Genomic DNA, 24462 nt, shown 5'->3' on the forward strand with positions numbered 1-24462 from the left:
AACGAGTTCTACTTCTGGACTTGACGTGTACAGTATTCAAAACTTGAATTTAGAGTTGAAAACTTTGCTGGAACACTTAGAGTATGCATTTTTGGAAGAGGGTAATCAAAAACCTGTGATTATAGCTTCTGACCTCACCAAATCTGAAAAAGAAGAGTTAGTTCAAGTCTTGAAGAAAAGAAAAAATGTCATTACGTTGAAAATTACCGATATTAAAGGCATAAGCCCTTCTTATTGCTCTCACAAGATCAACCTTGAAGAAGGTGCAAATCCAGTAGTGCAACATCAAAGGCGGTTGAACTCAAACATGCAAGAAGTAGTAAAAAAGGAGGTTGTCAAGCTCTTAGATGATGGGATCATATATTTGATTTCCGATAGTCCATGGTTTAATCCCGTTCAAGTAGTGCCAAAGAAAGGAGGGATGACGGTCGTGACGAATGAGAAGAACGAGATCATACCTATACGAACAGTAACCGGTTGGCGGGTGTGCATCAATTACCAAAAGCAAAACGATGACACTTGCAAAGACTACTTTCTTCTTCCTTTTATTGATCAAATGCTTGAGCGATTATCTGGCGATTGCTATTATTGTTTCTTAGATGGATTTTCAGGTTATGTCCAAATTCCTATTGACCCAATTGATCAAGAGAAGATGACTTTCACTTGTCTAGTTGGAACATTTTCCTATCAACGCATGCCTTTTGGGTTATGCAATGCACCGACGACCTTTCAATGATGCATGACAACGATATTCCAAGACATGGTGGAAAAATTTATGGTTGATTTCTCTATTTTTGGCTCTTCTTTTAATGATTGTCTTGCTAACCTTGATTTGATGCTTGCTAGGTATGAAAAGACCAATTTAGTTTTGAATTGGGAAAAGTGTCATTTTATGGTGAAAGAAGGCATTGTTTTAGTCCATAAAGTATCCAAACCGAGGATTGAGGTGGATAGGGAAAAAATTGAAACTATTGCTAAATTACCCCCACCAACCAATGTGAAGGGCGTTAGGAGTTTCTTAGGTCACGCGGGTTTTTACCACCATTTTATAAAAGATTTTTCTAAAATAACTAGACCTTTAACTCAATCACTTTTGAAAGATGCACCTTTTAATTTTTCTAAAGAATGTTTAGCTGCTTTTGAAAATTTAAAAGAAAAATTAACTAATGTCCCAATCATTATTGCCCCGAATTGCAACGTACCATTTGAAATAATGTGTGATGCGAACGACTTTGCCTTAGGAGGTGTACTTGGTCAAAGGGTTGACAAGAACTTTCAACCCATTTACTATGCAAGCGAGACCTTAAATCCGAACCAAGAGAACTACACCACAACTGAAAAGGAATTATTAGTCGTGGTTTATGCCTTTGACAAATTTCATCCCTATCTTATTTTATCTAAAACTACTATTTTTACTGACCATTCTGCCATCAAGTATTTTTTTTTTGCCAGCAGGATGTGAAGCCAAGATTGATCCGGTGGGTGCTTTTACTTCAAGAATTTGACATCGAGATCAAGGACAAGAAAGGGATGGAAAATGTAGTTGTCGACCATCTATCTAGATTGGAAAATCCAGAAAGGGACGAAATGGACAACATGGATATTGGAGATAGCTTCCCAGAAGAGTATTTGATGGTGATCATTGGAGAAGAACCATGATATGCTGATATTGCAAACTTCTTGGCTAACAACTTTCTTCCAAAAGGGCTCACTCACCAGCAGAAAAAGAAGCTCTTTTTAGAAATTAAATATTATTTATGGGATGAGACCTATCTTTTTAGGAGTTATGCATCTGGGATCATCAGAATATGTGTATTTGGAAAGGAAATCCGTGACATTCTAGAGCATTGCCACAATGGGCCGACAGGAGGACATTATGAGGTACAATATACAACTAAAAAAAAGAGTTTGATGCGGGGTTTTATTATCCCACAATCTTCAAGGATGTCACCACTTATGTGAGAGAGTGTGATGCTTGTCAAAGGACAAGTAATATTTCTCGAAGGAATGAAATGCCTCAAAGGAACATCCAAGTGTGTGAAATATTTGATGTGTGGATTTCATGGGACCATTCCCTTCATCTAAAGCTTATGAAAACATACTTGCAGTGGTAGATTATGTGTTAAAATGGGCAGAAGCGTAAGTATTACAACCAAATGATGCAAGGGTTGTGGTGAAGATTCTTAAAATATTATTTTCTAGGTTTAGAGTACCAAAGGCATTGATTAGTGATAAGGGAACCCACTTTGCTAATGATCAACTAGCAAAAGTGTTGCAAAGATATGGTATACACCATAGATTTTCAACACCCTATCATCCATAAACAATAAGGCAAACCGAGATTACAAATAGAGCACTCAAGAGAATCTTGGAAAGATCAGTGGGTAGCAATAGGAAAGATTGGGTGGATAAACTGGATGATGTACTTTTGGGCATTCCGGACTGCATTCAAGACATCCATTGGAACCACATCCTATAGGTTAGTCTATGGTAAAAACTATCATCTACCGGTGGAGCTTGAACATAAAGCTTAATAGGCTTTGAAAAAATGTAATTTTGAGCCAAGTGAGTTGCGTGCTAATCGACTTTTGCAAATGAATGCTTTGGAAGAATTGAGGAACGAGTCTTACACTAACTCATTGATTTATAAGAACAAGACAAAAAGGTGGCATGATGCAAGGTTGAAAGGTAACAAGGAATTTGAAGCTAACTAGAAAGTTCTTTTATAAAATTCAAGATAAAAGCTCTTTCCGGGAAATTGCGCACCCGTTGGTACGGGCCTTTTACAATTAATCATGTCTATCCATACGGGGTGATTGAGTTATGGAACAAGGATGGGTCAAGCTTTAAAGTAAATGGACATGGAGTTAAGAAATATGAAGAGGGCATGCCAAACGAAGAAAGATTAGAAGAAGGGTTGGACTTGGAGAAAGCCGCTGCAACATAGAGCGGGAATGAGTCCAGCTAAAGACTCCTCAAAAAGAAGCGCTTACGGGAGGTAACCCGTTGTTTGATTTTGCTTTCTTTTACCCTTTCCTTTTCTTTTTATTTTTAGTCTTTTATTTTTCTTTATTTTTGTGTGTTTTATTAGGGTTTTTCAATATAAATCTTCTTTTTAGCTTAAAATGATTGCTTGAGGACAAGCAAAGTTTGAGTGTGGTGTGTAGTTGAAATTATTTAAAGAGAAAAAAAATTCGAACAAAGTCAAAAACTCACCGAGTCCATGCTTGAACTCGACGAGTTCATCTGAAAATTTGCGATATTTCCTAAACACCCGTCTCTACTCAACGAGTTTGGGACCCTGAACTCGACAGGTAGACTTTTATTACCAAAAAAACTAATTTTTAAACTCAGTAAGCTAGGGTTTTTACCCTAAAGGGTAAAGCTTTCTCATTCTCAGCCACCACTCGCCTACCACTCGACGAGAAAATCCTCTCAAGCAAACAACTTTCATTCTCGTAATTTCTCTCCATTTCTCACATAAAGGTTAGTTTTTTCACTCATAATTCCATTAAAGGTTCAATTTTTAGTAGTTTAATGGTTGAAATTTGTTAAAAACCCGATTTTTAATTTTGACATGAACATTAGGGTTTCGATTTAGGCTAATTTAGAGCGTTTTTTACTGGAATTTTTTGTGAATTAATGTTTGGTTTCCCACCCTAAACAAACCCTTGGAGTAATTTTGAGTATAATTAATTGAACCTATTCGAATCAGTTAGGGAGTCTAGAACTCTTCATCGGACTCGTCGAGTCCATTACTGAAATCGACGAGTTCATGTTGTTGTTTCACATATTTATATTTTTAACATTTTCTGTGGTTTGTATGGTTTTTCCTAGTGGTTGATTTTGCAAAAAATGTTTAGAAGCGGAGGCCAAAGTCCTCAAAGAGGCCAAGGGGACTTCCCTTGGTTCAACTTCCCTCAAATTGGATTGAAAGCTACCTTGGTTAGGTGGAGGAAAAGGCTAGAAACACTCAAGACAAAGGATTTTTATGTGCCAAACGAGTAGAACTAGACTTTGCTAGATCAAGTGGGTTTGGTGGAGGCCTTGAACCTGTATTTTACAAAAGTTTTCATTCATAATGGAGTATAAATTACCTATGATGGATGGAGGATGTTGTTCCGGATGCAGGAGCCTGTATACCAGGGGTTGTGGTTGGAGTTTTATTCCACTGTTACATTCTGAGGTGGGGACAATTATTATGATATGAACGCTTTAACTTTTTGTCTTGGTGGTGAGTATCTGGAATGTAGCATGGCTGAGTTGGGTTCGAGAATGGGCTTATATGACCAATTGGTGGTCATGACTAAAGCTTTTGGGACTTTCTTGGATAATTGTCACAAGGTTTTCCCAGATGGAACAAATGGGGCAAATTGGTAGACCAAAATTGCAAATAATGTTTACATTCCATCCGTAACTCAAGAGCGAAGCATTAGGTCGTCGATTCACTGTCCACCAGCTCATCGCTAGTTCCATCAATATGAGGAAGGGTGATGATAAGGCACCAAGCCTTGACGTATTCTACATCTGGTGCATTATCAAGCCTAATACTTTCTACAACATCCCATATTGTTTCGCGAAGTACTTGGGTGAGGCTGTGATAACAGATATAAAAACTTCAAGAATGTGTAGGGGTATGTTTGTGAGTAGATTAGCGAGATCATTCGGTATTTTGTAACGGGGGGCCAGGAATGTTTTAACTATGATGCCAACTCCTCCATTTAATCATATTCTTTGTAAGAGGGCAATGATAGTTGAGGATTATGGTGGGGGTAACTTTGTTATCCTGGATGATGATGAAGTGGTGGCACCCAAGCAACCGAGAAGAAGGGTAAGACCAAGGAAAGGGAATGTGCACGAAGAACCGCCCGTGATTCCGATTGAAGATGAGCTACCAATAAACCATGTTTGAGTCATTAGATTTTGATTTTAGATTGTTATTTGTTGTAGATATGAGCTAAAAGCTTTTAACTTCTATTTAGAGTAGAAGAATTTATGAATATGGTGTGATATTATGGCTTGGATTAATTTGATTTGGTGAATTTTCTTGTTAAGCTTGTTAAAAACCCTTATGTGTTAGTGATAATTATTTTCTGTTGATAATCAAGTTATTGAGTTGTATGAACATCTTCTTAATTTCTTGAATCATATAGTTTTGTGAAAACAATATTGTATGCCTAGTATTAGTGAATATGAACCTACGGTTAACTGGAAAATAAGTAAATTAATGTGTGAGCATATGTGATGAACAACCACATATGAGTTGATTGAATTGAAAATTTTAGTTAACTAAATAGAAGTCTCTTTTATCATTGAATCTAGTTACTTTTTGCTCTCTTTAGTTGTTAATTGTCTTGTTTAAGTGTTATTTTCTTATTTAAGTTTCTAGTCTTGCAAAACTAGAGAAAACCATCTTTTATTATTTGTTTTTATTTAGGTAATTCTAGTAGTTAATCTCAATTGTTACCGTTCTGTGTGTTCGATACCTTACTTGCTAGTGATAATATAAACCACAACAATGACTAAATTGGACACTTTACAACAGAAACACTAAATGACTATTTATGTAGGTACAAGATTGGGTATGTAGGAGACAATGATTACAAAAAGGAGTATAATCAACTCTAATAAATGAAGTTTTTTTTGTCACTTATCACACTCTCATTCAATTGATAAATGTTATTTTGTGGTTATTTTGAATTAATTTTTTTTTTCACATGTCATTTTATGAGTTTTTCTATTTTATTAAATTTCACATAATATTTTAATTTTAATGTAATAATTACAATAAATGAAGTAATAAATGGATATCAATTTCATTAATTAACTTACATTTTAATTTCAAAATTCCTAAATTTAAAGCTCATTAGTTTCTTTTGTCTATTTATTTAAATTATTTGTTTAAATTTAAAAGATAAAAAATATTTTCATTATACTAATCCATTATTTTTCTTATTTTCTTATAAATTCAAGGTTCTTAAATATTTTGACATTTATATTTAACTTTTTTTTAAATTAACTCATATAATACATAGGCCTCATGACTAGTATAAGAAATATAACACTAACATAATAGTACACTGACGTGATACGCTCGATCTTGTCCTGCAAATAGTGAGACTCTTTATAATTCAACTTATCATCAACAATGTGGAGCTTAACTCTATAGATAACATATCTCTACACACTATATAATATTTCCTCTACTTAGGGTTACTTTCTTATATCAATAGTTAGAATTTAAAACATCTTTAATTCACATCTTTTTTTATCACTTTTAGCTATTTGTTTCGAAAAAGTTTCCAAGAATGGAAAGTGTTTACATAACTTATAGAGTAAATTACATGATTCGTCCTTGGTGTTAGTGACAAATTGCACGTTTGATCCCTATTTTGAAAATTAACTCGGATCGTCCCTTATATTATGAAATTTTGCACCATTCATCCCTACCATACGTGAAATTACTATATTGTCTTTTCTATTTCTTTTGATTTATTTTGCAATTATTTGTTGTTTTTTGAGTTTTTTATTGAAAAAGAAATGGAAGTGGGCCAACCCCCTTTTATACCTTACGTCCTTACCCTCTTCAACTTTCTCCTGTCAAACGCAAAAGAGCTTCTTCTCCTTCCTCTCTTCTCACAGCACCCACCTGCAACCCTATGTTGTCGTCGGAAACGTCCAAGCTACAAAACCTTACAAGCTTCGAATATCAAAAATGTATACGCCCTAAAACCTTTTCTTCTTCCCTATAATTCTGCCCCTTTGAAGAAATTGTATATTTACGGGCTATATCAGGTGAAGAGAGGCACCACTGCACCGTCAAGAGAGACACCACCGTCGCACCACCAGTAGTAGTTATGCTATGCTGATTCCCTTCCTCTTTCTCGACATATCTTCTTCGCGTCCCATTCCCTTTATCTCGATTGTGGGTTTGATTTTCAGGTATGATTTCAAGTTCGATTTGCAATTTGATTTCAGCTTACATTTTGAGTTCCATGATTGAATTCAATTATCAGTTTGAATTTAATTTTTGAAAATTGGGATCAAACGCGCAATTTGACACTTGCATCAGGGACAAATCGTGTAATTTACTCTAACTTATAAGTATTCATCAATTTTTGTACAAACATGCTTCCAACCTCATATTAGACCCATTTAAATGCTAAAATGTTTCCACTTATATAGTAAAAACTAGAATATCCAAAAGAAACGGTCACTTTGATAATTTTAACCACTTAAGTAATTTGCCTTTTTTACTTTATTCCTGCATAACCATATATCATTAAATCATAATCCAAGACATGTATAAAACTAACCTCATTACAACAAGGAATTACTAGGAAAATACTTTGTAAACATACCATAATCCTACATAGATTCAACCATGCCAACATCATGCACCCACGAAGCTTCTGTAGCCGACATAATTTCAGATACCCTTGACTTTGACTTTGACTTTGACTTTGACTTTGATTTTGACTTCTCTTCTTTGTAGCATACATTATCCAAATTGTTATCTGTGTCCTTATGTTTGGTAACAGGAAGGGATAAACCATGGCAAGCTTGGGGTGTTTTAGAGCCTTTATAAGCTTTACAAATTAAGCTTATGATATCCACATAATCCTGGAAGTGAAAATAATCAAATATATATATATTTTTGTAATTTAAAATTAATCATAAAAATGAAAAGAATTTTAATCCAAAAATACTCACATCATAAAGCGGTTGTCCATCTAGGACGACCCATGGGACATAAGTATGAGGAGGTTCAAGCGCCTTTATTTCATCTGCATATTGTAGCTCAAGCTGTGCATAATAATTAAGAAAATAAAATAAAATAAATTATGTGTCATGAATTCAATATAAATAATATAAACAATAAGTCAATAAAATTTACCTCATGTCCAAAACCACTAGCGTAACAATCGAGAACAGGTTTTGGATCCACATTTACTTTCTGAAAGCATGTTTCCCAGTTGGCATACTCCCCTTCGTAAGTTAAATTTTCCACACAATACACAAAAGGAAAGTGGTCACTCTGCATCAACATTATAAAATATAATAAAAATATATATGAATGGTGGTTTATAAATTATAAGATTTCTCATGTTTTGTCACTTTTGGAGGATTTATAAGATAGATAAAGAGTTTGAATCTTACAACAGCAGGCCAGGCATGAATTGCACAGGCTTCTACAGTGTTAAGCACACATTCCCATGCACCATGCTGCAATATAAACATAGAAAAAAAATATATATCATTTTAGTAATAAAAAAAAGTGAGTTAGAAAGTTATGGAATTTCACTAATTGTTTATCTGATGAGATATAACGATAAATGATTAGTTTATTTCAGGGTCTTACATATGATTGATACTTTAAGTAATGAGTCTAATAAAAGAGAAATTTACACTGCTTTTTTTTTGCTGCAAAGCTAATTTTTAGCTGAAAAACTACCTAATGAATTAAATAGTATTTGGTATAAAACTGATGATAAGCTATAAAATGACATAAATGAACATTTAGATATATAACTAAAAACTAGCTAGGGGCATGTTTGGAATATTTTTGAGAAAATCAAAAGCTAGTTTATAAGCTGCAATAACCTATTTTTTGGTTTTACCAAACATCAAATTACAAGAAGTTTGCTTATTTTTGCCAAATAGCCTTACTCTATACATTCAATTGTCATAATATATAAGCTTACTTGATTATTAACTTAGAAAACTAACATTTACTTTGTCAAAATCTAATTATTATTAGCAAGTAATACAAACTCAGGTGATTTTAGCTGAATAGAAATAAATTACACTAAGTTAGTATATTCAAAGTAATAATACCAAATATACCTAAAACACTTGCCACCGAACAAAATACACATCAAATTCCGCTGATTGTAAGAAAAATAAATCAAATCCCATAAAACAGTAACTATCAAACGAAGAAAATTTAGATAAGAGGAAAAAACCAATTTGAAAGGGGGTAAACAAACCTGGCAAACGATGGTACCATTGGAACGGATCTTAGCGTTTCCATAGGGACTAAGCTTGAGATTCACGATTGAAATCAGTCCGTTATCAAATAGCTTGTATAGATAGTTGACGATGAAATTTTCACAGAATGGACATAGAGCTTCGTAGTATAAAGTCAACTCCAGTTTTTCTTCGCTAGCGATGGCGATCGGGGACGAAGCTGCAGATGCCGTAATGAGATTCGCAACTACGGAGACAATTAGAAGAAGTAACAGAAGATTTGATCGGCGATTATTGCAATGATGAGCCTCCATTCTTAGCTACTCGCAGTGATCCGACTATCCAAGCACACTCCGGGATGATAACTTATAGTAGTTGAGCAGTCAATATTACCCTTAATGTTAGCATTTATTACATTAGTGCCATTATGTATGTCGCTCGTTTTAATGTTTTAGGCATTTGAGAGTGGATAGATGAAGCCTCAAACCAAAAGGGTGAAATCGTCCGATTAAATAGTCCCGTGGATTGACCAAAAACAAAACAATGGCCAACCTTATCAATACTATTTTTGCAGAGTAATATATATATATATATATATATATATATATATATATATATATATATATATATATATATATATATATATATATATTACTCTGCAAGAATAGGGGAATCATTCTCAGCCAATCATTTATTTTTGCTGCAAAAGGTTCCAACGTACCGACGGAAATCGGAAACGAATGCACATGTGTTTTCCAACATAACATATTTCCTTAAACTATGCTAATCATTACCTTAATATATACAAAAACATAGTTTTTTTCGTTTTTTTTTTTTTTTACTTTATAAGCTATTTTTATCAAAAAATGATTTTAAATATACCAAAATTCATGATTTTTTATTCTCTACAAATAGATATCCATATTGATATAGTTTTAATATAAAATTAAAAAAAAAAATTATATTTTCAGCTATCGTTATTCATAAATAAATAACAATGCATCAGGTTTTATTACAGTATATTCGTTATTCACTTATGAATAAAAAGTATGATTTTTTTTTACAATTTAAGTATCATTCATATATGAATATAGCATATAATAAACATAGTATATTCATATTTTAATATTGGACGATGAATTCACTTGTGAATATTAACATAGTATATTCACTTGTGAATATTAGATGGTATATTCACTTATGAGTATTAAATTATATTTCATATGTGAATATTACATAGTATTACATGGTATATCACAGGTGAATATCACAGAGTATATTCACTTGTGAATATTAGATGATATATTCACTTATGAATATTACACAGTATATTCACATATGAATATTACAAGGTATATTCACTTATGAATATTGAAGGTATTTTGACAAATATATATAATTTTTATATGTTATTCACATATGAATAACATACATACTTGCATATTTGTTTTGTGTTTTTAATAATCATACACTGATTCAGGTGAGAAAACATATTCATATGTGAATATAACGTGATAATTTAGTTTATGCATTTCATCAAACAGTTGGAGTGCAAACAAGTTAATTATTTTAAAAATGTTAAAAACATCAAGTTATCAATTCCAAATCATCATATACTTCCGATTTCGACTTCAGATGCGACATCCTATCTCTGATCGATTTCTCAATTTGATTTTGATTTTCGAAAATCCGATTGGGAACCTGTGAGTACCGATTCTAAGTCCCTCAATGTCGACTGTGATTGCGAGTATTACTCCTGACCAAGCTCGAGCTCGGCTCGTTTAATTTTTTTGGAAGCTCGAGCTTGATTCGAGCCTTAAAAATGAAGCTCAGGCTCGGCTCGTGAACAATTTAGTGGGCTCGCGAGCCAAATCGAGCCTATATATATATATATATATATATATATATATATATATATATATATATATATATATATATATATCAAGGTTGCAGAAATCGCTCGACGGTAGCTTGGCGGTGGATTGTGGTCAAGAGATTAATCAGCTAGACGGGGATTAATCGGGGTCCATTAATTATTAAAACTATTATTAAAAAATTATTAAATATAAATAAGAATTAATAATAATTATCACATAATTAAACTAAGAATCCAGTTTTTTGTTTGTGCATATAAACTCTATTATAACTAATTCCATCAGGCCCTTAAAATATAAAATGATCTGGGAAATATGGTTTCTTAAAAAATATTAAAACAAAAAACTGAAGATCGCAAAGATTTGTAGTTAAAAATATTGGACCTGGTTCAGGTTCTTCACCCTCGATTCGACCTCATCTTTCTTCACCCTCGATTCGACCTGATCTCCTTCTCACCAATTATTTCCAGATTACCCGATTATTGATTGTTGATTGGGTTCGTTACTGACCATTCTGCCATCAAGTATTTTTCTTTGCCAGCAGGATGTGAAGCCAAGATTGATCCGGTGGGTGCTTTTACTTCAAGAATTTGACATCGAGATCAAGGACAAGAAAGGGATGGAAAATGTAGTTGTCGACCATCTATCTAGATTGGAAAATCCAGAAAGGGACGAAATGGACAACATGGATATTGGAGATAGCTTCCCAGAAGAGTATTTGATGGTGATCATTGGAGAAGAACCATGATATGCTGATATTGCAAACTTCTTGGCTAACAACTTTCTTCCAAAAGGGCTCACTCACCAGCAGAAAAAGAAGCTCTTTTTAGAAATTAAATATTATTTATGGGATGAGACCTATCTTTTTAGGAGTTATGCATCTGGGATCATCAGAATATGTGTATTTGGAAAGGAAATCCGTGACATTCTAGAGCATTGCCACAATGGGCCGACAGGAGGACATTATGAGGTACAATATACAACTAAAAAAAAGAGTTTGATGCGGGGTTTTATTATCCCACAATCTTCAAGGATGTCACCACTTATGTGAGAGAGTGTGATGCTTGTCAAAGGACAAGTAATATTTCTCGAAGGAATGAAATGCCTCAAAGGAACATCCAAGTGTGTGAAATATTTGATGTGTGGATTTCATGGGACCATTCCCTTCATCTAAAGCTTATGAAAACATACTTGCAGTGGTAGATTATGTGTCAAAATGGGCAGAAGCGTAAGTATTACAACCAAATGATGCAAGGGTTGTGGTGAAGATTCTTAAAATATTATTTTCTAGGTTTAGAGTACCAAAGGCATTGATTAGTGATAAGGGAACCCACTTTGCTAATGATCAACTAGCAAAAGTGTTGCAAAGATATGATATACGCCATAGATTTTCAACACCCTATCATCCATAAACAATAAGGCAAACCGAGATTACAAATAGAGCACTCAAGAGAATCTTGGAAAGATCAGTGGGTAGCAATAGGAAAGATTGGGTGGATAAACTGGATGATGTACTTTTGGGCATTTCGGACTGCATTCAAGACATCCATTGGAACCACATCCTATAGGTTAGTCTATCGTAAAAACTATCATGTACCGGTGGAGCTTGAACATAAAGCTTAATAGGCTTTGAAAAAATGTAATTTTGAGCCAAGTGAGTTGCGTGCTAATCGACTTTTGCAAATGAATGCTTTGGAAGAATTGAGGAACGAGTCTTACACTAACTCATTGATTTATAAGAACAAGACAAAAAGGTGGCATGATGCAAGGTTGAAAGGTAACAAGGAATTTGAAGCTAACTAGAAAGTTCTTTTATACAATTCAAGATAAAAGCTCTTTCCGGGAAATTGCGCACCCGTTGGTACGGGCCTTTTACAATTAATCATGTCTATCCATACGGGGTGATTGAGTTATGGAACAAGGATGGGTCAAGCTTTAAAGTAAATGGACATGGAGTTAAGAAATATGAAGAGGGCATGCCAAACGAAGAAAGATTAGAAGAAGGGTTGGACTTGGAGAAAGCCGCTACAACATAGAGCGGGAATGAGTCCAGCTAAAGACTCCTCAAAAAGAAGCGCTTACGGGAGGTAACCCGTTGTTTGATTTTGCTTTCTTTTACCCTTTCCTTTTCTTTTTATTTTTAGTCTTTTATTTTTCTTTATTTTTGTGTGTTTTATTAGGGTTTTTCAATATAAATCTTCTTTTTAGCTTAAAATGATTGCTTGAGGACAAGCAAAGTTTGAGTGTGGTGTGTAGTTGAAATTATTTAAAGAGAAAAAAAATTCGAACAAAGTCAAAAACTCACCGAGTCCATGCTTGAACTCGACGAGTTCATCTGAAAATTTGCGATATTTCCTAAACACCCGTCTCTACTCAACGAGTTTGGGACCCCGAACTCGACAGGTAGACTTTTATTACCAAAAAAACTAATTTTTAAACTCAGTAAGCTAGGGTTTTTACCCTAAAGGGTAAAGCTTTCTCATTCTCAGCCACCACTCGCCTACCACTCGACGAGAAAATCCTCTCAAGCAAACAACTTTCATTCTCGTAATTTCTCTCCATTTCTCACATAAAGGTTAGTTTTTTCACTCATAATTCCATTAAAGGTTCAATTTTTAGTAGTTTAATGGTTGAAATTTGTTAAAAACCCGATTTTTAATTTTGACATGAACATTAGGGTTTCGATTTAGGCTAATTTAGAGCATTTTTTACTGGAATTTTTTGTGAATTAATGTTTGGTTTCCCACCCTAAACAAACCCTTGGAGTAATTTTGAGTATAATTAATTGAACCTATTCGAATCAGTTAGGGAGTCTAGAACTCTTCATCGGACTCGTCGAGTCCATTACTGAACTCGACGAGTTCATGTTGTTGTTTCACATATTTATATTTTTAACATTTTCTGTGGTTTGTATGGTTTTTCCTAGTGGTTGATTTTGCAGAAAATGTTTAGAAGCAGAGGCCAAAGTCCTCAAAGAGGCCAAGGGGACTTCCCTTGGTTCAACTTCCCTCAAATTGGATTGAAAGCTACCTTGGTTAGGTGGAGGAAAAGGCTAGAAACACTCAAGACAAAGGATTTTTATGTGCCAAACGAGTAGAACTAGACTTTGCTAGATCAAGTGGGTTTGGTGGAGGCCTTGAACCTATATTTGACAAAAGTTTTCATTCATAATGGAGTATAAATTACCTATGATGGATGGAGGATGTTGTTCCGGATGCAGGAGCCTGTATACCAGGGGTTGTGTTTGGAGTTTTATTCCACTGTTACATTCTGAGGTGGGGACAATTATTATGATATGAACGCTTTAACTTTTTGTCTTGGTGGTGAGTATCTGGAATGTAGCATGGCTGAGTTGGGTTCGAGAATGGGCTTATATGACCAATTGGTGGTCATGACTAAAGCTTTTGGGACTTTCTTGGATAATTGTCACAAGGTTTTCCCGGATGGAACAAATGGGGCAAATTGGTAGACCAAAATTGCAAATAATGTTTACATTCCATCCGTAACTCAAGAGCGAAGCATTAGGTCGTCGATTCACTGTCCACCAGCTCATCGCTAGTTCCATCAATATGAGGAAGGGTGATGATAAGGCACCAAGCCTTGACGTATTCTACATCTGGTGCATTATCAAGCCTAATACTTTCTACAACATCCCATATTGTTTCGCGAAGTACTTGGGTGAGGCTGTGATAACAGATATAAAAACTTCAAGAATTTGTAGGGGTATGTTTGTGAGTAGATTAGCGAGATCATTCGGTATTTCGGTATTTTGTAACGGGGGGGGGGGGGGGGGGGGGGGGGCAGGAATGTTTTAACTATGATGCCAACACCTCCATTTAATCATATTCTTTGTAAGAGGGCAATGATAGTTGAGGATTATGGTGGGGGTAACTTTGTTATCCTGGATGATGATGAAGTGGTGGCACCCAAGCAACCGAGAAGAAGGGTAAGACCAAGGCAAGGGAATGTGCACGAAGAACCGCCTGTGATTCCGATTGAAGATGAGCTACCAATGGACCCCTACAATATGGAGTTGTAGGCTTATCAAGATGATATTGGGCACAATTTAAATTACCATCATATGACCCTTTCCTACATGATGCCCCACATGAGTATTCCCCAGATGGATGATGCTCCTGACTACTCCTATATTAATCCTTTCTCTCCATAATTCATCCTATCATATTTATCCTTTCATTTTTATTTGTGTGGCTCGTTTAAAAAAAAATTATTTGTTTGGTGTGTTTTTATTTTTATTTGTTTGGTTGATGTTTGAACTCTTAGTAAGTAGGATCTTTAATTTGTTTTCCTTTTTATTACTTGGTGTTATTCTTGATCGTTTCAGAATTTAGGGTGAGGGATTGAATGCATGAATAAAGCGTGAGAAGTAGAGTCTAGACGAGAAGATTAGGAGTTTTGAGTCCAATAACGAGCCCGACAATTGAAGCAGCTAAAAAGTGTCTTTTTACTAAAGAGAAACAAGGAGGAGTGTTACCTTAATACTATCCTCAAATTCCAAAAAGGACCTGAAGCAGAAAAGAAGATTTTGTCCATACAACGAAGAGAACTCGTCGAGTACATATATAGAACTCGACCAGTCCAAGCGTAAAATCGCAACTTTTTGCCAGTATAGCTATAATTCGGCGAGTTTCCACCTGAACTCGACGAGTTGCTCATTCTCTTATTTTCAAGTCAATGATTTGACTCTATTTTACGTGGGCATTAATTATATTCTTCAAAGACTATTTCCCGAGCATTTCCAAGAGCTTTTTCATCTATATTTGGAGCTGTGCCACACGAGATTTTGACACCCAAGGCGTAGATGAGTTGTTCCCATGCCTAAAGTCAGTTGAAGATGGAGCTCAAAAATGAAGAATATCAACCTTGCAACTACTATCCCAAGGGAGTTTGTTACAATTCTCTCTCTTTACTTTTATGTTCTTTATCATGCATAACATGCAATCGGGACATTGCATGAATTAAGTCTGGGGTAGGGGTTGGTTACATTAGTTAAATTAGAATCCTGATTCTAGGTATAATTAAAAAAAAATTGCATAAAATTGCTAGGACTTACCTTAGAAAATTTTGGTAAAAGCAATTAGGATTCCATGCTAGTATTGTGTTTGATGTTTTTATGAGGACTCAAATGTTTAGTTGAGCCTATATACGTTGTAATGCATTTGTGGCCCCCTTTATTCTAGTGAAATCATGGGACAAAAACATAACATCGCTTAGTTTGAGGGACGCAATATGTTTAGCATCGTGTACCAGAAATGTATCTAGGAAAGCTTAAGTAGTCATTGCACATGAGACTAATGCCTTTAACCAATAAATGACGAAGTTAAATCCTCTTGCATAAGCATATGTATTTTTTTAGGTTTTTAGTGTGAGTGAAAAGAAGTAATGCGATGTTGAAAGAAAGAATCTACAAAGCTATGAAGACAAAGAAGAGATATCAAGAAGAAAAGCTACAAATTGTTGAAGATTCAAAGTATCAAGTATTTTTATTTTCATTGTAATTTTATTTTCTAGGTTATTTTGTCATATGCGTGCTTGGGGGTTTAACCAAAAATAACTTTAGGTTAAGAAAGTTTTATGTGGATGGATTCGAAGAGATGCATAAAATGAGCGTTTTTCAAAAGAAGTGAGCGAGTGTTTATGATGATTGTAAGTATTTAGGATTGGGCGGGGGGGGGGGGGGGGGGGTCCTTAGGAAAAATTTCAGACACAAATGCATGCCTTGCGGTCTTGGCATAATGGCTAGGCTTGATTAAGATTGTCTTATGTGATGCTAATGTGCTAAAATTTAGTTTTGCTTAGGGGCAAGCAAAAGTCAAGTGTGGGGTATTTTGATATGTACATATTTCATCATATATTTCATATAATATCTTAACTTTTTTTTGGCTATTTTGTCTTGATTTATAAACAAAAGGTACTTAATTATGTTAAAATTACATTTTCAGCCTTAAAGACATGCTCGAGTGAAAAAAGAATCGGAACTAGCAATTGGAAGCTTGGGGATTGAAGTTTGAAGAAATAGAACTTAAAAGACAAAAAACTCAGCGAGTTGATTGGAAATTTCTGTTGGATTAGTGTCTAAGTCCATAACTATTTTGGTATGTACTTGACCCGATGGTGCATGGTCCTTTTGGGTTGCCTTCACCAAAGCAACTTGATATGATGAATTATGGAGAGAAAGGATTAAATATGATTTATTAATATATTATGAGAATAATATATTAAAGGAGAAATCATATTGTTTAATTAATATTAGTCAATAATTAATTAGTAATTAGTTTTGTGACTAAAAGAGATTAATTAAACTTAAGGGGCTGGAATTGTAATTATAAGATAATTATAATTTGGGCCATGGATTGCCTTATATTATAAGGTGGACGAATTCTATGAGGAAGCCCATATGAAATCGTCCGAGGCCTTAAAGAAAGGGCTCCATGGGTTGCTTAGGGCTTAAGCATCGAAATTAGGGTTTCTTTGTTAGATAACCCTAATAGCTTTACTATATATAAGACCCTTATGACCCAAAAACGTGGCTAATGGGCTAATGATCTTTCTAGGGTTTCACACGTTTTTGGGCAGCCTCCATCCTCTCTCTTCTTCATCGTCTTGCTTATGGTGTTTGTGAACCATTAGAGGAGTGACACTTGTGACTCTAAGCCTTCCAAAGTCAATTCAAGTAGGAATTGGGATTGTTATTGCTACATAACAATCAAGGTAACATTATAAACTTATTCTCATGTTAATATGATTATTTGAATGCTAGAATTAGGGTTTATAGTCTTGGATAACTTGCATGTACAATAGAGAAACCTAGATCCAAGCTTTAGGGTTTGTATGAGCACATAGGATGTTCTTAGGACCAAAACCCATCAGTTTCGCGATTCAAGAATGTATTGTCGTACACGCGGGTGAAGTGAAAAACTCGTTGAGTTTGGTCTAAAAACTCGACGACTTGGTGCGTAATTTTGGAATATCTATATAAATCGTTTATTCTTGAAATCCTAAGATATGTTGGAGACTTTTGGCGACTCATTGATGATTAGAAGGGTTCTTGGAGCTCTGGATTTCGAGAATTCAACTTAGAAGTCAAGTTAGAAGAGATCAAAGGCAATAAACATTACTCTTTTTCTTAATCTTTTACGTAAACCATGTTTGAGTCATTAGATTTTGATTTTAGATTGTTATTTGTTGTAGATATGAGCTAAAAGCTTTTAACTTCTATTTAGAGTAGAAAAATTTATGAATATGGTGTGATATTATGGCTTGGATTAATTTGATTTGGTGAATTTTCTTGTTAAGCTTGTTAAAAACCCTTATGTGTTAGTGATAATTATTTTCTGTTGATAATCAAGTTATTGAGTTGTATGAACATCTTCTTAATTTCTTGAATCATATAGTTTTGTGAAAACAATATTGTATGCCTAGTATTAGTGAATATGAACCTACGGTTAACTGGAAAATAAGTAAATTAATGTGTGAGCATATGTGATGAACAACCACATATGAGTTGATTGAATTGAAAATTTTAGTTAACTAATATTACAAGTCTTACTTGATCCGAACTGAACACTAGGAAACTTGTTAGTTTAATCAACTGGCCGCTGTTTAAATTAACATGTTTGCTAAAGGATTAGTAATAGTGAACATGAACCTAATCACATTAGAAATCGGTTGCCAATGATATATTAATCCATTGCACTTGCCATAAAATCAACTATAGGAATAAATGAATCGAATCTAAATAGAAGTCTCTTTTATCATTGAATCTAGTTACTTTTTGCTCTCTTTAGTTGTTAATTGTCTTGTTTAAGTGTTATTTTCTTATTTAAGTTTCTAGTCTTGCAAAACTAGAGAAAACCATCTTTTATTATTTGTTTTTATTTAGGTAATTCTAGTAGTTAATCTCAATTGTTACCGTTCTGTGTGTTCGATACCTTACTTGCTAGTGATAATATAAACCACAACAATGACTAGATTGGACACTTTACAACAGAAACACTAAATGACTATTTATGTAGGTACAAGATTGGGTATGTAGGAGACAATGATTACAAAAAGGAGTATAATCAACTCTAATAAATGAAGTTTTTTTTGTCACTTATCACACTCTCATTCAATTGATAAATGTTATTTTGTGGTTATTTTGAATTAATTTTTTTTTTCACATGTCATTTTATGAGTTTTTCTATTTTATTAAATTTCACATAATATTTTAATTTTAATGTAATAATTACAATAAATGAAGTAATAAATGGATATCAATTTCATTAATTAACTTACATTTTAATTTCAAAATTCCTAAATTTAAAGCTCATTAGTTTCTTTTGTCTATTTATTTAAATTATTTGTTTAAATTTAAAAGATAAAAAATATTTTCATTATACTAATCCATTATTTTTCTTATTTTCTTATAAATTCAAGGTTCTTAAATATTTTGACATTTATATTTAACTTTTTTTTAAATTAACTCATATAATACATAGGCCTCATGACTAGTATAAGAAATATAACACTAACATAATAGTACACTGACGTGATACGCTCGATCTTGTCCTGCAAATAGTGAGACTCTTTATAATTCAACTTATCATCAACAATGTGGAGCTTAACTCTATAGATAACATATCTCTACACACTATATAATATTTCCTCTACTTAGGGTTACTTTCTTATATCAATAGTTAGAATTTAAAACATCTTTAATTCACATCTTTTTTTATCACTTTTAGCTATTTGTTTCGAAAAAGTTTCCAAGAATGGAAAGTGTTTACATAACTTATAGAGTAAATTACATGATTCGTCCTTGGTGTTAGTGACAAATTGCACGTTTGATCCCTATTTTGAAAATTAACTCGGATCGTCCCTTATATTATGAAATTTTGCACCATTCATTCCTACCATACGTGAAATTACTATATTGTCTTTTCTATTTCTTTTGATTTATTTTGCAATTATTTGTTGTTTTTTGAGTTTTTTATTGAAAAAGAAATGGAAGTGGGCCAACCCCCTTTTATACCTTACGTCCTTACCCTCTTCAACTTTCTCCTGTCAAACGCAAAAGAGCTTCTTCTCCTTCCTCTCTTCTCACAGCACCCACCTGCAACCCTATGTTGTCGTCGGAAACGTCCAAGCTACAAAACCTTACAAGCTTCGAATATCAAAAATGTATACGCCCTAAAACCTTTTCTTCTTCCCTATAATTCTGCCCCTTTGAAGAAATTGTATATTTACGGGCTATATCAGGTGAAGAGAGGCACCACTGCACCGTCAAGAGAGACACCACCGTCGCACCACCAGTAGTAGTTATGCTATGCTGATTCCCTTCCTCTTTCTCGACATATCTTCTTCGCGTCCCATTCCCTTTATCTCGATTGTGGGTTTGATTTTCAGGTATGATTTCAAGTTCGATTTGCAATTTGATTTCAGCTTACATTTTGAGTTCCATGATTGAATTCAATTATCAGTTTGAATTTAATTTTTGAAAATTGGGATCAAACGCGCAATTTGACACTTGCATCAGGGACAAATCGTGTAATTTACTCTAACTTATAAGTATTCATCAATTTTTGTACAAACATGCTTCCAACCTCATATTAGACCCATTTAAATGCTAAAATGTTTCCACTTATATAGTAAAAACTAGAATATCCAAAAGAAACGGTCACTTTGATAATTTTAACCACTTAAGTAATTTGCCTTTTTTACTTTATTCCTGCATAACCATATATCATTAAATCATAATCCAAGACATGTATAAAACTAACCTCATTACAACAAGGAATTACTAGGAAAATACTTTGTAAACATACCATAATCCTACATAGATTCAACCATGCCAACATCATGCACCCACGAAGCTTCTGTAGCCGACATAATTTCAGATACCCTTGACTTTGACTTTGACTTTGACTTTGACTTTGATTTTGACTTCTCTTCTTTGTAGCATACATTATCCAAATTGTTATCTGTGTCCTTATGTTTGGTAACAGGAAGGGATAAACCATGGCAAGCTTGGGGTGTTTTAGAGCCTTTATAAGCTTTACAAATTAAGCTTATGATATCCACATAATCCTGGAAGTGAAAATAATCAAATATATATATATTTTTGTAATTTAAAATTAATCATAAAAATGAAAAGAATTTTAATCCAAAAATACTCACATCATAAAGCGGTTGTCCATCTAGGACGACCCATGGGACATAAGTATGAGGAGGTTCAAGCGCCTTTATTTCATCTGCATATTGTAGCTCAAGCTGTGCATAATAATTAAGAAAATAAAATAAAATAAATTATGTGTCATGAATTCAATATAAATAATATAAACAATAAGTCGAGAAAGAGTTTTATATTTTCAGATGAAGAAGCCCATCACGAGGTGTAGTTTGTTCAACGAAACGAACGATTGATTCATGTTTTATATTTTCAGCTGTTTTTGTATACGATTTCGACTTTCTTCCCCACACCTATTTTGACTTTTAGATTGATTGTCTATAATAACAGCAAGGCTACAATGCTTCTGTAGAAGCCGTGGATTATGGGTACATGTGGTGGAAGATCTGAATCTGATTCTCTATATTCCAATTGATTTAAAACATTATCTGTCTCAGTGTTTCTTCCTTTGTCTAAGAACTTTTAACTCTTTATCTTATTTTTTGTCAATTTTATACATTAGTTGACCATGGATTTATTCATGATTGCTTGGTAAAAACTATTTATTACTTTTTTTTCTTAAGCATATGATTCATGAATCTGAGTACGGATAAATTTAAGAACTAATCATCCATAGCTTTAATTGGGTATCTGATTAGTCTTTCTTCTGTACTTCAAAATGAATAAAAAAAAAAAAATCATCTTCAGTTATTTGATTTTCATCAAGAAGTACAGAGTGGTTTGATATTGTAACTAGTATTGAATCTAATGGTGATGAAGATTTTTACAGCATTCAAGATGGTAAGGATTTTTTGTCAAAGATTTTTACTAAGATTGGTAAAGTTTTGATTTTGATTCATGTGTTTTCTTAAAAACTATCTGAAAATTCACTAATTATGATTTTCTTGAAAAAATTCTCAGATACTGTATCTCAAAGCTTTTAAATGGCGTGAAGGCCAATGAAATCTTTCAATTTGTAAGTCTTTCAATTTCTACTTATGGCAATATTATCCAAATATAAAGCATTTAGTTATTGTTTTAAATATTTGTTACATGGTTTTGTAAGTGTCTCCAAAAGCTGTATTGTAAAGACCAATTGCAGGGTCTCAAGTTCACTAAGTTTGTAAGGTAATAATCTTTTCACTTTTATGAATTTTTCTTTTTTATTTTTGCAGATTCCTACTGAATGGGTTGAGCAATTTGATTCAGGGATGAGCTTTTGATGATTTTTTTTGGGTATTCATATGACTATATGTCTTTTAAAGTAAAAAAAATATGGTCAGGATTTTCTTGGGTCTACTAAAAAAGCTAATTGTTTCCTAGATTGTCTAATTTTTACGGGTTTGTTTTGATGTATTTCTTTGTGCTTTCGTACTGACCATTGATTACACTGTTTTTTTAACTAACTTTTTCCTACATTTTGTTTTTCTACCTGTAGGATTAAATTTTTATAGACTGGACCACTGCAATTGCTTATATGATGTAAGTTTTGCCTTTTATTCCGGAAATTCCATTCAACTCAGGTCCTAACAAGGTGATTACTAAGCATTAGTCATATCTGATTTTGGTTATATATGCTTCGACTCCTGATCCGAATCAAATTAGACTTTTTCTGTATTCTAAGTATAGTAGTTTTTTCCTTTTTGTTACGGTTATTAAAGTCGACTCATTTTACAGAATTTGTATGATTGATCAGTAATCTTGACAGTTATAGCGGTCCAAAATCAGATATCGGTCAAGGGTCGATCTTTGAGATATAGGTTATCGCGGTGAGATATCAGTGGAATATCGGTATTTTCATATCAAGCATAATATATATATATATATATATATATATATATATATATATATATATATATATATATATATATATATATATATATATATATATATATAAACGTAAGACATATATAATAGTAATATATCAAAAGTCAAAATTCAAAAGTGTCAATGTTTCAAGCATAATCATACGTAAGCCATGGAATCTTCCTCCAAGAAAATCAACCAAGGCTTCCAATAATTTTATAAAGATCTTCCACATCAACTCTAATATCATCATCATCATCATCATCATCATCATCACCGATTAAGAATTAAGTATTTAACATAACAAGATGATCAAACCTATAGAAACTAGAAAGTTAACACTTCAGTATTTAATAATTAACACAACAATAAGATTAGTGAAGACTTAAAACTAACAATTAAGTACTTAACATAACAATAGGATCAGATAAGTTAAGACCATAAGACTTAAGACAATGATTTAACACTAACGGAAGTAAGTAAAATTTATTAACCGATATCCCACCTGGAAATCACCTGGAAATATCGGTGAATATCGGTAAATATCACCGATTTTGCGGTTCCGATATTTTGGACCGATATTTTACACCAATATTTTAAAAGGTACCGATAACCGATATACCACCTGGAAATCGCTAATATTAATTGCATAGTTAGTAATATTTACTATTCCTTTCAAAATTTGGGAATTTTGATTTTCATGTGAAGTAATTTTGTCTTTTTTTCATTGATAGTGTAAAAGACGAAGACATGTGCTCGTTATTGATGAACAACATCTTCGTGTGCTTTGTTCAGTGAATTCCCTTTGATAAATGTATGGGAAATAATAACTTCTTTGTTGACATACAGTTCAACATGGATCCAAATAAAAAGTCCAAGGGTAATTTAGGGAATACCAATGATGTTGGTGGTAGGACTAAAGATAGTAGTATGACAGCATCAAGTCCAGGGAATGATGGTGCCTCCAAAATGCTTGCAAACTTGAAGTTTAAGTAGCTTTTGGTGTAACGGAATTAGAATGGAAATATGATGTTTGTTTTGCCTGGTGGAATGTAATGGAGTATGATTCCATCTATTTTGTTAAGTTTGATCCCTAGGTATTGGATTTAAATTATAATATAATCTTATGGTTCTAAATTGATCCCATATGTTTGCATTTCTCTTTTTTAATTATTTGTTGATCAGTGATTACAGACCTGATTAGAACGGGCATTGATAGAGTGTAGGTGGAGTTGAAAAGACACTGTACTTAGATATCGCAATACTTGAGTATATGTAATATTCTGTACTTTCAATATTTTTCTTATTAAGACAATGTATGTTGAAAAGTCTGAGTATATGTAAAATATTTAAAGTTTGTTACTATTTCATGTTTTTAATAAGATTATGAAATGCCCTCCAACCCCCACTAATCCAACACCTGCAACGCGAGATTTTTCCCTAGTTCAATTTAATTTCATGCATGTTCTGTTATTGGATTTATAGATATTGATCAAACAAAATATAAATATAATCAGATATAATATGTTTTATAGGTTTCTGACGTCTTTTCCGATCAAATATGAGTTTTCAAGCCAATTATGAATTTTTCGGTAATATTCCGCGGCCAAGCACGAATTTTCCAGCACGAAAACCCTAAATACG

General features: G+C 33.3%; 1 protein-coding gene and 1 long non-coding RNA gene across 8 annotated transcripts; one reads left to right on the top strand and one right to left on the bottom strand.

Moving 5' to 3' along the window:
• Positions 1 to 7235: 7235 nt before the first annotated feature.
• On the bottom strand, positions 7236 to 9326 carry LOC145048322 (gamma-interferon-responsive lysosomal thiol protein-like). 2 transcript variants are annotated; one of them, XM_078996784.1, is made up of 6 exons: positions 8991 to 9326; positions 8161 to 8226; positions 7898 to 8038; positions 7714 to 7806; positions 7362 to 7623; positions 7236 to 7264 (listed from the first exon to the last, which is right to left on the bottom strand). In XM_078996784.1, exons 1-5 carry the CDS (start codon positions 9282 to 9284, stop codon positions 7369 to 7371), a joined length of 849 nt encoding a protein of 282 aa, XP_078852910.1. In that variant the 5' UTR covers positions 9285 to 9326; the 3' UTR covers positions 7236 to 7264; positions 7362 to 7368. The 2 variants fall into 2 exon arrangements, with proteins under 2 accessions (XP_078852910.1, XP_078852909.1); XM_078996783.1 differs by having other exon boundaries at positions 7236 to 7623.
• Positions 9327 to 21162: 11836 nt separating this feature from the next.
• On the top strand, positions 21163 to 24125 carry LOC145048324 (uncharacterized). Of its 6 annotated transcripts, none has more exons than XR_013682806.1 (5): positions 21163 to 21849; positions 21934 to 21988; positions 22188 to 22248; positions 22451 to 22494; positions 23553 to 23964. It is a non-coding gene; the product is annotated as an uncharacterized LOC145048324 (long non-coding RNA). The 6 variants fall into 6 exon arrangements; XR_013682802.1 differs by having other exon boundaries at positions 21163 to 21813; XR_013682805.1 differs by lacking the exon at positions 21163 to 21849 and adding an exon at positions 24013 to 24125 and having other exon boundaries at positions 21858 to 21988; positions 23553 to 23915.
• Positions 24126 to 24462: the final 337 nt, after the last annotated feature.

This window comes from Lactuca saligna, chromosome 5, assembly GCF_052625555.1.
Source record: "Lactuca saligna cultivar CGN05327 chromosome 5, ASM5262555v1, whole genome shotgun sequence".
In the NCBI taxonomy this organism is placed as follows: Eukaryota; Viridiplantae; Streptophyta; class Magnoliopsida; order Asterales; family Asteraceae; genus Lactuca; species Lactuca saligna.

Excerpts from the sequence above, each read along its gene's own strand:
- LOC145048322 (XM_078996784.1), bottom strand. The coding sequence starts at position 9,284 with ATGGAGGCTCATCATTGCAATAATCGCCGATCAAATCTTCTGTTACTT. Across the intron at positions 8,227-8,990 it reads ATGGTACCATCGTTTGCCAG|CATGGTGCATGGGAATGTGT; the intron begins GTTTGTTTACCC and ends TTTATATTGCAG. Across the intron at positions 7,807-7,897 it reads CTAGTGGTTTTGGACATGAG|CTTGAGCTACAATATGCAGA; the intron begins GTAAATTTTATT and ends TATTATGCACAG.